The 11,983-nt window shown below is 40.4% G+C and overlaps 1 protein-coding gene and 1 non-coding gene across 6 annotated transcripts in view; one reads left to right on the top strand and one right to left on the bottom strand.

Moving 5' to 3' along the window:
• Positions 1-842: 842 nt before the first annotated feature.
• Positions 843-11,983, bottom strand: part of LOC101562876 (bile salt export pump) — a 67,875-nt gene continuing 56,734 nt past the window's right edge. For 3 of the 5 annotated variants that reach the window (XM_023719102.1, XM_023719103.1, XM_023719106.1), the window contains 6 exons: positions 9,690-9,815; positions 7,694-7,897; positions 5,189-5,359; positions 4,519-4,720; positions 3,644-3,710; positions 2,373-2,457 (listed from right to left, as the gene is read on the bottom strand). In XM_023719102.1, coding sequence (XP_023574870.1) covers positions 2,388-2,457; positions 3,644-3,710; positions 4,519-4,720; positions 5,189-5,359; positions 7,694-7,897; positions 9,690-9,815 — 840 coding nt within the window. In that variant the 3' untranslated portion in view covers positions 2,373-2,387. Of the gene's footprint in view, positions 912-2,372; positions 2,458-3,643; positions 3,711-4,518; positions 4,721-5,188; positions 5,360-7,693; positions 7,898-9,689; positions 9,816-11,983 lie in introns of those variants that run through there. The other 2 variants (XM_023719104.1, XM_023719105.1) reach the window with 2 other exon arrangements.
• On the top strand, positions 8,413-8,538 carry LOC111817662. The gene has a single exon (XR_002821804.1). It is a non-coding gene; the product is annotated as a small nucleolar RNA SNORA1 (small nucleolar RNA).

The raw sequence follows: 11,983 nt of genomic DNA, 5'->3' as shown, positions 1-11,983 counted from the left end.
AAAGAAATGTTTGGCAGTTGTTACTGGGAAAGGCTTCCTGGAGGAGTGAAGTAATATCTGGGTGTTTCGAGTCCAGAGGACAGGAAATCTTTGGTGGAGAAAACAGCAAAGACAAGCAGAGACAAGAGACAGCAGGATTATTTGTCAAGTATACTTGGTGCACAACAAGCTCTGGCTTTATTTTATTCTGGTGATACTTCAGATTGAACCCATGACCTTTGAACTGAGAAATATCCCCAATCCTTTTTATTTTATTTTATTTTATTTTTCTTGAGCAAGGGTTTTGCTAAATTGCTAAATTGCCCAGGCTAGGCTTATCCTCCTACCTCAGCCTCCCAGGATGCCAGAATTATACTGACATATAACCATGCCCACATGGCTTAGATTTTATTTTCCACTGAGATTCCTGGGAAAGAGACTTCCATTCTGCTCTAGATTAACCTGAAAGTCACAGCACTGGGAGCTACTAAAAGTTACATTGAGATTCTCAAAGAGAAATCCTTCCTAGAAAACAAGGAAGGAAGGGAAGAAAGCCACCTAACTCGCACGTACTGAAGCTTTGGCCTCACCTGGTGCCAGGGTAACTTTGGGTTATTTGGTTATGTGACCCAATTCTTTCCCTTCAAGGCAAGATGGGAGAAGCTTTTTTCAACCACCTGCAAGTCGAGTTTCCAATGAGGGAGCCAATGATAAAGGCTCTGGAGGAGGGAAGTTTCCTTCTCAGAGCCGCACCCAGAGAGGCAGCGCAGAAAGGCAGCGCAGAGAGACAGCCAGGCCATGAGGAGCCCCTTGCCCACTGCTCTAGGGCCTGAGATGGGCCGCTCCCATGGCTTCCCTGGTACCTTCCACCGAGGGGGTCAGGCCAGCACAAGCGTCAGGAAGGGCCTGCACCTGTGTCCTCATCTGGCCTTCTTGAGAAGACAGTCACATGTATCCTTAGGGGTCAAAATTTTACTTGAAATTAAACATACTGCCAGATGCCTATAGAACTTGAACAGTGATTTTGGTAATTTTATAGCTTTTACTTTGTAGAAGTAAAAGTACTTAAAGCTGTCGCCTTATTTTACAAATTTAATAAAAACTAGTACTTCTTTAAAATTTCCCAGTAGACTTGTTCTCAAAAGAAAAATAAATAAATTTAATCTAAGAATTTAGATTTCTAAAAAAAAAAGAAAAAATACCCTAGGACCTGAAATACCTATTTACTTTTGAAAATAAGGACAGGAGTTTCTCAGTGAACTATGCTTTAAGTGTTAAAAATGAATAAGTCTGTTTTGACTCCTTGGAGTTGTTCGTCAAATGTTAAAGTCTTTATAACCCCTTCTCCATAAACGATCAGCCATCTCGAACAATCATTTACATTCATTCTATGCTCCTTGCCATAAGGATGTCAAGGGGAGAGACAGAGACATGCCAGCCATTAAATGCCAGTGGTCCCTGCCCAGTGGTCCCCACTCAGTGGCCCCGCCCAGTGGTCCCCGCCCAGTGGTCTCCAAATCTAGACAAACTTATGAATACAGACAAATACTCCTGGACAGATGGGTATTGAACTGGGGGCTATGCATGTACTAGGCAGGTGCTCTACCACTACTGTGCTACAACACTGAGCCCTAGAATTCTTTTTCTTTTTAGAATTCTTAATACACAGATTTTTAACATTACAGAGACTTTTTAAAGTGAAACTCTTAAACCAGCATGAAAAAAAATATGGTTTCAGAGTGAACACCTACATTTAATCTGGAGGAAAATACTTCATTTAGAGAAATTCTCTTTAAAAACTAATGCTTTTTTTTTTTTTTTAATCTAATGTCGTGGTTCACACATTGTGTCAACTTGAAAAGTTTAGAAGTTTAACTAAGTGGGCTGGGGGTATAGTTCAGCTGCACAATACCTACCTGGCAAGCCAGAGGCCCTGAGTTTGATTCCTTGCACCTCCCCCAAAAGAACTTTAATTTAGTGACTCAGCAAGGTGCCAAGATCCTCGCTTTGTGAACATCCTCAGCCTGTGCAAGAGGAGGGCAGGGAGATGGTGTGAGCGCTACACCCACCCTAGGCCAGATAGCCTGCTTACAGTATAAAGAAGGAAAAGAGGCTTGCTCCCCCGCTTTGTGCCCTTGCTGCCTTTGCTACCTGCTGCTGCCATGACCTGCTGCCCCTCTGCCATGTGCCACGCCACCCTGCCTTGGAGCCAGGCGATATGGACTGCAACCACCACTCACGAAAATGAACCTTTCCTTCCCCAATTTTGGGCACTGAGTATTTTGTCTCAGTGACAAGAGAGAAAAGAAACCAAGATACCTAGTTAAGAATGATTTGGTCTCAGACAGTCACTGTAGGTGCAGATGTGTTTGTAACTCAGTGGCTTCTCCATACCCTGAAGAACACAGCTAAAGGTGTGAATGCAGCTTCCATAAGAGACAGTGTTGCATGGATTGCTTAGCTGTGGTTGGGAAGGGACTAAGCATGGAGTTTTTTAAAAAACCCTTTCTGAGCTCAATAGACAATATTTTGTAGATGGAATAGAAGATCGTCATATTCAATGTTTTTTGTTTTGTTTCTTTGAGACAGGGTCTTGCTAGGTAGTGCCAGGCCTTGAGCTCGCTGTGTAGTCCAGGCTGGCCTCAGACTCAGTGATCCTCCTCCCAAGTGCTGGGATCACAGGTGTGTGCCACCACACATGACAGAATTTTGTTTTTGTGGTACTTGGGATTGGACTCTGTGCCTAGCAATATTCTGAGCAAGTGCTCTACCACTGAGCTACCTCCCCAGGCCAATGTTAATGAAATAAGCTAGACTTAAAATGACGAGTATGACATGCTTTTCCCAATACATGGAATTTCTTTTTTATTTTTAAAAAAATTTTATGTATTTGGTACAGGGTCTCACTATGCAGCCCAGACTCATTGTGATCCTCCTGTTTTCAGCCTCCCCAGCGCTGGGATTACAGGCATGCATCACCACACCTGGACTCAGTGGCCGGCTCAGTGAGCCCATGGGCAGGGCCAGTGCAGCATGTGGTACGGGGGATTGAACCTGTTCCCTGCACTTGTTTAAGCAGGCTCTTAGTCCACTGAGCTATCTCACCAGCCCCAATGTTTGGAATTTTTAAAAGGTAACATAAGTGTAGATGAGACACTGTGGGATTATTAGGCAAGAGGATGCTAATAAGAGGAGGAGAAGCAGAGTATAAAGTGAGGGTAAGCAGGTAGATATGGTCAAAATATATTATACATATTGAAACCCAATATTTTATAGCTTTAATATGCACTAATAAAACTATATTCTTAAAAAACACTCAATTTGGGGGCTGGGGATATAGCTCACAGGCATACGTGCCTGCCTGGTAAACCCAAGGTCCTGAGTTTGATCGATTCCCAATACTGGAAAAAAAAAAAAAACCACCAAAAATACCTGATTATAACCATAATCCCCAATCATGACTCTACCCAAAATGTGGCTAAAAAACCAAAGTCAAACAAAAAAACCCATGAATGGGAAACATAAATGCCACAATGAAGTAGTCATTTGCATATGCTTACTACACAAGACAGGGGTTCTGCTTAGGGCTTTCCTTAAGGGTCATAGCTACAAAGAGCTCCTAAGAATATTTGAAGATTAAAATGTGCCCACTGCTTGAGCTTACCTTAGACTGTCCTGGTAGCTCCCTCTGCTGAAGGTCTTCGGTATGTCATCTTCATATATGTCATTTTCTGTTCAACATGCAGCAAGCCATTTATCAGTGTATACAGTAAAAGGACCATATTCCAGTGTTTGCTATGCTTGCCTAAAATTTAATTCTTATGTCTGATTCTTTACCAACTTTACTTCAATAAATAAAACGACATTCATCCAGAGCCTTCTAAGAAAACTTGCAAGGTAATTAGACTGAATCTTTTGAACCATACCGTATCCTTTTACCTCTGCAGAAATAGAAATCTTTTAGCATTAGTCATAAAAAATGTAAGGAAGCCAAGCAGAAATGACAAAAATGATAAAATCACTAAAGAAAGTCTATTCAGAATAACTCATGGGTTAAAAGACATACAGTAGCTATGCCTAATATAGCTCACTTGTGCAAATGTGAAATGGTGGAGAAAGGTTGGAGTGGCTACTTAATTTATCTTGGGGCAACCACAGAATCTGAAAATTCAGAAGGTGCACGAGGGCCTGAAGCATGTGTCTGCATTTGAAAATAAGTGTCAAGCGTTTAAGTCATTGATAAATTAATTCATCCAATAGGGATGAGACTGCTGCACTATGCAGGACACGTGCTAGGAAGTGTCTCCTGTTTGCAAAGAGAAAAAGGAGCAGAATAGAAAATCAGAACACTCTGCTTTTAGCTCTCTGGACCTAAAATAATTTGACCTGTGAGCTTCAGTTGTTGCCTTTATCATTCATATAATCCTGCCAGGGGTATCCAGAAAAGAGAAGATAGCATATATATGCACAAAAAATCTAAAGCACTACATATAGTAACTATTTAATAGACTGGACAAGCAAAAGGGGAAAGGCACTTACCCTTTACATCATTTCCAGTGAGGGCTTGATCTCCACGACTCTGCAAGGTCACTAAAGTGAAGTAAACACCTTTCCTTTCCAACAACTCTTCATGGGTGCCTCTTTCCACGGCTGTGCCATGTTCAAAACCGATGATAACATCTGCCGCTCTCACTGTGGATAGGCGGTGGGCAATCGAGACCACTGTGTACCCATGCTGAATCTGGGAGTAACACGGGGCACTGTTAGACAAGACTCGAGACACAGCTGACCTTGGTCACTGGATCTTCTAGAATCCTCAAATAAGTCAGTGCCTTGGTTCCTGAGAGGATCCTTACAGAGACTGCTATGCAGACATCTGAAAAGGTCAGTTTCTTGTAGCCATAAATGGCGTCACAATCCCATTAGTCTGCTGCTGCTATTAATCAACAAGTTTAAGAAAGGAAAACTTAACAGGAAATCATGTTACTCATAAGAAGAGTTTAAATTTTACAGGTGCAGCTTTTGGAAGCAAATCATAACTTTCTCCTAGAAAACATGAAGAACATGGTGGCCAGTCAATATTTTCTCAGTGATCACACTGAAGGCACAGACCCGTGTAACATCAGCCCTGCCCAGGGAGAGGCCTATTCAGCAGAACGCCAAGCATCTCCACCTGGACCCATACGAGGAACTCAGACTCTCCACAAACCTTACTCAGTGCTTCTTGGACCATGGCTTCGCTCTCATTGTCCAACGCTGAGGTGGCCATGTCCAACAGGAGGATCTTGGGCTTTCGCACAAGCGCTCTGGCGATGGCTATCCTTTGTTTTTGGCCACCACTCATCTGGCTTCCCCCTTCTCCAACAGGGGTGTCAAATTGCTATGGGGAAAAGGATAGCAGTCAACGGGAGCGGATGATGATTCCTGGCAGTAATCCAGGATAACAGTGTTTGTAATTTCCTGTTCAACCATGAATTTTCACAGGTTCAACTTCCAATGAAAGAAAGACTCCATCTCCAAACAGGCTACGGGCTAATCAATAGTTGCGTGTGAGACAAGGAAATTGACTTATGCTTTATTCCAGGGTATACTGAACTATGTAAATGTTCCCCTTTAGCTCTTTAGATAAAATTGTTCAACCAAACTAGAAATTGATCAGTCTTGAAAATCCATCTTAAAAGATTTCAAGTCTTTGTTTCTTTTCTGCAGGAAACCCATAGCAAACTATAATATGAGAGTGTTTTCATATTGTGAATGGAAGAATAAACTAGCTTTTTAAAAATCACCATGGGGGCCAACAAGATAGCTCAGCATTCTACAGTGCCTGTTTAGGCAAGTTTAGGCAGGCATAGGGGACCGAAGTTCAATCCCGGGCTCCACATGCCACACCAGCTCCGCCTGCAGGGTGGGCTGAGCTGACAAAAAAATACAACAATACAAAATAAAAATCATCATGGACAGCAAATGGGTGAGTACTTCTCATGCCCCAAAAAATACATTGGAATTTAACCAATTCCAGTAGTTAGACATATCTTTCTTTTTGGTAATACAGTTTGAATCTCAGGCTCATCACACTGGGCTATGTACCCAGCCCCTTTTTTAAGTTGAAATAGGTACTCAAAATCATTAAGTTGTCCAGCCTGATGGATCTTATAATCTTCCTGTTTCAGCCTCCCAGAGTGCTGGGATTACAGGTGTGTGCCACCATGGCCAGCTCCAATTCTTATCTTCCTTAATTTTTTTTTTCCTGTATTTTTAGGAAAGCATCTACAGGTTGTTCAGGGTCTCACTACTAGATCAGACTTGTAGGATTCTCCTGTTTACAGCTTCCCAAGTGCTGAGATTACAGGCGTGCGACACCATGCCCAGTCGCAATCACCATCTCAGTGCGCCCTGGGGGCGGGGCCGGCATGGCAGGCCTGGAGATCGAATCCCTGGCCCCTGAGCTTGCTTGCAGGCACTTTAACTGCTGAGCTATTTGGCTGGCCCCTTCCTTAATATCAGCTTCCATGAATTGAGTGCCTACCTCATGTAATGGATGGCGCTGAAATTTTACATATGTTATCTCATTTACTCCTCACAGATACCACAGGAGACAGCTATTGCTGCTATATTCAACCAATAAATAAGGAAGGCTGGGACATGAAGGGGCACAGTAACTTTATGGAAGTTCATAGAGCTGGTGAGTAGAGAAAATGGGTTTGATATTGAGGCAGTGTAATGCTAAAGCTTTTTCTCTAGCCATTAGACAATGGTGTACTCCTACCTGCAATCCTATTCATAAGGTAATGTAGAATCTGAATAGGACATGTTCGACCACTGAGTCTGAAGCCAGAACGCTGGTGTGAATCTTGTTTTTCCTGCCTATGTGTATCATTTTGAGCAAGTTATTGACTCCTAAGAACCCTAGTCTTCCATCTGTAAATGGAAATAATACTTTTTCCATTATTATAAGCATAGTTATAAGGGCTAAATGAGTTGACAGAAGTAAAATGCTAGAACACTGCCTGGAAAAAATATATATTACCTATCAATAATCCTTCTTTAATTTAGCAGAACTTCAATGCAAAATCCAAGTAATAGTTATGTAGAATGAATATATATGAGGAACTGTTTTTGAATATGTGAGCTGCAGTTCTGAAACATGGTACTTAGGTTGTCCAAGCACAAGACAACCAAAACAGTAATGATAATGTTAGGCATCAAGAGTATCATCCAAGGGCCTGGGGAAATAGCTCAGTAGAATAAGTACTTGCCTGGCAAGTGCAGTGTCCTGAGTTCGATCCCTGGGACCACCAAAAAAAAAAGTATTGTCCAAGCATTACCACATGACAAATTTGGACACATATTTACTAAATGGAATAAGGAAATTATATCTAAAATTAAATTTTTTGGTGGTACCAGGGACCCAACTCAGGACCTTGCGCTTGCCAGGCAAGCACTTATTCCACTGAGCTATCTCCCCAGCCCCCTATATCTAAAATTAAAGAAAGATTTTTAACAGGAATTTCCTTAACTTGGTAGGTTTTAAACATAAAAACAACATATCTGTAGAACAAAGAGAAAACTCACAGTACATTTCCAACCGGGAAAGTAAAGCATGATATTAAGAACATAATGGTTCAGGATTCAATAGAAAAGAAGCATGTGTCATTGTGTGACTTGGTTTTGCTTGATGGCATCAGGGTTTCCTGCTGGAATGCAGCCAGGGTACCTGCGGCAAGTCCATGATGAAGTTGTAGGCGTTGGCGTCCTTGGCAGCGCGGATGATGTCTTCCATTGTTGCATCTTTCCTGCCATAACGGATGTTCTCTGCAATCGTGGTGGAGAACAGAGCAGGCTCTTGCTCCACAATCCCAATCTGATCTCTCAGCCACTGGATGTTAAGAGAGCGAATGTCGTGGCCATCCAGAGTCACCTAGAGAGCAAGGGAACAGTGTCAAGCAGCTGGAAACCCTGCAGGGCCCTGAGTCAGAACACCAGGTGGCACGCAGCCACTGGAGAGAAAAGGTAGAGCTGGACGACGTTGGGGCAAGCAGTTCCTCTTGAAGTGTGGCTGCTTATACGAAGGCAACACCAGGTAGCTGAAATTCAGCTTAGCTATGGGACATGTCGTTGCTGAAACACACATGATGCAAAGGTCTCGATTGAATGCTGTTGACTCAAAAATGGATGCATTTTGAGTTCCTCAGTGAATAGTAACCAGTCACTCACCATACTTTGAATGTATTATTACTTTGAACTTTCATTATCTCTTGACTGGTGACCAAAAAGGAACATCAAAAATGGGATAAATGGGGCCAGCGAGATAGCTCAGTGGTCTAAAGCACCTGCTTAGGCAAGAGCAGGGACTGTAGTTTGATCCCTGGCACCACATGCTGCGCCAGCCCCACCCCCAAGGCAGGCTAAGCAGGCCACCCAAAAAAAAAAAAAAGGAATAAAATGGGAATGACTGTTGATTGGTGTCCAGAATTGGTCAATGTAGCTAAAATTGAGACACAGGTCATGCTTTCATCATAGTAAATATTTACAGTGGTGACAATGAGGCCTGTAACATTTTGAAATAAATAAATAAATAAAATAAAATAAAATGGGAATGGCACTTATCTTACATATATGCTTTATAGTAAATCTTAATTCTGATCAGATTCATCAAACAACACTTTGTTGTTCAAAAGCAGTTGGATGAATAATTACTACGAAGACAACAATATGCAGTGTATTAATTATTGTAACTGTCCTACTAAACTGTTTTGAAACTGTTTCATTGCTATTTTATCTTTTTTCTCGTTAAAATGAATAAAAGTTAATTTTTTTAAAAAAGCAGTTGGAGATGTTATAGGAAAGAAACAAAAATCACTATAGGAAAAATATAAAAATCTGACAGAAAAATCACAATTTTAAAAAATATTCAAAGTGTTATTATGCAGTAAGAATGAAACTAAGGAAATATTTTAGTGTTATGCAGTAAGAATACCAGCTGAAAAGGAAATGGCCACAAAAAAAAGAAAATCCCATGATGCTTCCCATATCAGCGGAACATTGTATGCCTGACTGAGAACTCACTGCAGAGAAGTCATTAATTTACAGTCAAAACAAGTCCATCTCAAAGGACCAAGGAGATGCTCACAGAAATGCTTTTGAGATAAAGAGCGCGTGTGTTGGCATCATGTACCTACGTTCAAATTCCAGCCTGGTCATGACCTAGTGGAATGACCTAGTTGAAAGGTCTCAGTCTTTCTGACTCTTCGCTTTCTCATCTGAGAAACGGGCATATGTGCTTGGAGGAAGGGGCTCGCAATGCAAATAAGAATAATTTTATGAGAATTATTAGTATTTATTTCCTTAGTTTCATGAGTCTACATGTATTCAAATAATAATAAGAAAATTAAACGATTGCTTCTGAAATTATATATAAATTTTCTTTAAAAACAACTTTTCATAACAGTAATCAGGGTTATTTTCTGTTTTGACTGCAAAAGGAAGAAATAGTGATTTTGCTACACTATGAAAATAAGAAGAAATAGAATAGGTAGTTCGCCGAAGAAGTAGCAGTACCAGTTCAAACACATCTGCACCTTCGGTGATTACTCAGCAAATGAACTGGCCTGGCCATCCACTGGTCTGCCACCATGCAAGGGTCTGTCCCGTCAATCAGCCATTTGGGTTCCCCCACCCCAAGGTGCTGGGAGTTTCTGGAAAACACACACCATGCCTCCACAGGGGTCGTAGAACCTCTGGATGAGCTGCAGTGCTGTGCTTTTCCCAGCTCCACTCGATCCTACCAGAGCCGTCATTTCTCCAGGTTTAATGACCAGATTGAGGTTATTTAAAATCTGGAGAGGGAAAAAAATGAAGAAGTTCAGATTTTATTACAGTAGCTTTGTAGTGTAATTTCAAGTCAGGGATTATAATGCCTCCCATCTTGCCTTTGTTGGCCAGGGTTGCCTTTGCTATTCTAGGTCTTTTCTGATTCCAAATAAATTTTAGGAATGTTTTCTCTAGATCTGTGAGGTAGGTTGATGGTATTTTGATAGGGATTACATTAAATCTGCATAATAATTATAAATAAAATCGGAAAAGTATAATAGATATAGTACAGTGAAAAGAAACTGAACATGGGGAGTAAACAATAAAGATGAAGGAAAGGAAAAAAGATAGGAAAAAAAGTAAGGGGGAAATCATGGGAGTATATGTTCAGGATAGCTGAGAAGATTGTAGTACTACATTTCCATCAGTGTTTTGAAAGTAGTTAATGTTTAAAATTTTCACTTAGACTAACTCTATGTGCTAATATCTATAATCTGAGCAATTATATCAAAGACAGTGAAGTACAATATAAAAACCACACATGAATAACTCCCATCTTGATCTTCTAAATGTGCCATTTCTAATGTCTTATCAATTAGTAAATTTTCTTTAAAATAAATTTAAAAAATAAATCAAAAGTTTAAAAAATGACAAAAAATTAAGGTTTATTGAAAGTAAGGGTTAATGTCTATTTGACCAATCTTGCATACCGGTATCTATTAATCTAAACAACAGATTTGAGGATGAAAGTACATAATACAGCAACCATTGTTAAAGTTTTATTCTTGTTTTGAACTTCTGTACCATATGTGTTGTTGTTTGTTACTCTGGTTCTGTCTTTGCCTTTGCTATTTGTCTTTACTCTTTAAAATAAAATTAAGAAAAATGAAGTTCAGATTATCACTGTGTACCCAACCAAGCAAAAGGCTACAAGTCAGCACGCCTACAAGTGGGGAGGACACTTACACCCCGCAGCAATATCCATCCACCCACCCATAGCCTCCAATCGCCAGCAAAAGGCAGTGGTACCTATGGCGAGGTCTTAGCATTTAGCACATTACTGAGGCACTACAGCCAACAAAAAAGATAATGCGTGTTAACACTGGTGAAGTAAGTTAGACTCTTAAAATTATGCTCCAAAATCTAATTTAAAACCCTTCTGACCTACTACTGTACAATACCTGAAGGAGACTGTTCCAATTAGTTAAGGAAAAAAAAAAATCAGTTAAAGTATAATGCTAATGTACGGACCAAAGATGAACAAGCCAATTTGCAGATTTTAAGCTGTCTTACACTTGTATGATATATGTGCATATTATTTGAATAAATTTGCCTAATAAATGTTTATTATGAATTTCTAGATCCAAAGCATTTGGGACAGTAGGGACTAAATAGTGCTAGGCCTTCAGAACAAGACAAGAACCGTACAGTCACAGCTGTCTGCTGCACATTTTCCCCAACAAGAAGTGATCTTTGTACTGATTGTGTAAAGGTGGCTTAGGGTCTTCTGTGTGACAAAATCCCGTGAGTCTTTCATCTCACATTAGCGAGTCAAGTGTGCAAATTCATTTCTGCCTGCTGGCCTGTATGAGCCATAAGCTCCCAAGAACAGGGAGGGCAGAGAGGGTTTCTTTATTATTGCAGTCCCAGGGCAGTATGTTACCCAGCAGGGCTAAAAACATACTCATCGCATGAATGTAGCTTTACGGGTCTGGATAGGAAATTGTTACTAAAGCGAATTATTGGTGCTGACATAAAAGATAAACTGAAATGAAATTAGTGTCATAATTCAATGAGTATTTGTTGAGCAACTATGACAAGCTGATTTCAAACAGCATAAAGAAAGTTTTAAGCCACAAGAGTGTACTGAGTATTACAAAGCTCTTCTTAATATATTATAGCACCTGATATATAGGTATGTATGTAACATAATGAAGAATGCAGTTTATTTTTTTTAAATATTCATTCATTCATTCATTCATTTGGTCCAGGGTCTCACTACATGATTCTCCTGTCTTGGCCTCCCCAGTGCTGGGATTACAGGCATATGCCACCATGCCAGGTTCTGCGGCTGACACTACATGCAATACCAGGGATCGAACCGAAGATTTCTTTCTTTCTTTCTTTCTTTCTTTCTTTCTTTCTTTCTTTCTTTCTTTCTTTCTTTCTTTCCTTCTTTCTTTCTTTCTTTCTT

Source organism: Octodon degus, unplaced genomic scaffold, assembly GCF_000260255.1.
Source record: "Octodon degus isolate 3935 unplaced genomic scaffold, OctDeg1.0 scaffold00065, whole genome shotgun sequence".
NCBI classification, from domain to species: Eukaryota; Metazoa; Chordata; class Mammalia; order Rodentia; family Octodontidae; genus Octodon; species Octodon degus.
Note: the sequence above shows the minus strand (reverse complement) of the source record. Positions and strands in the feature narration are given on the sequence as shown.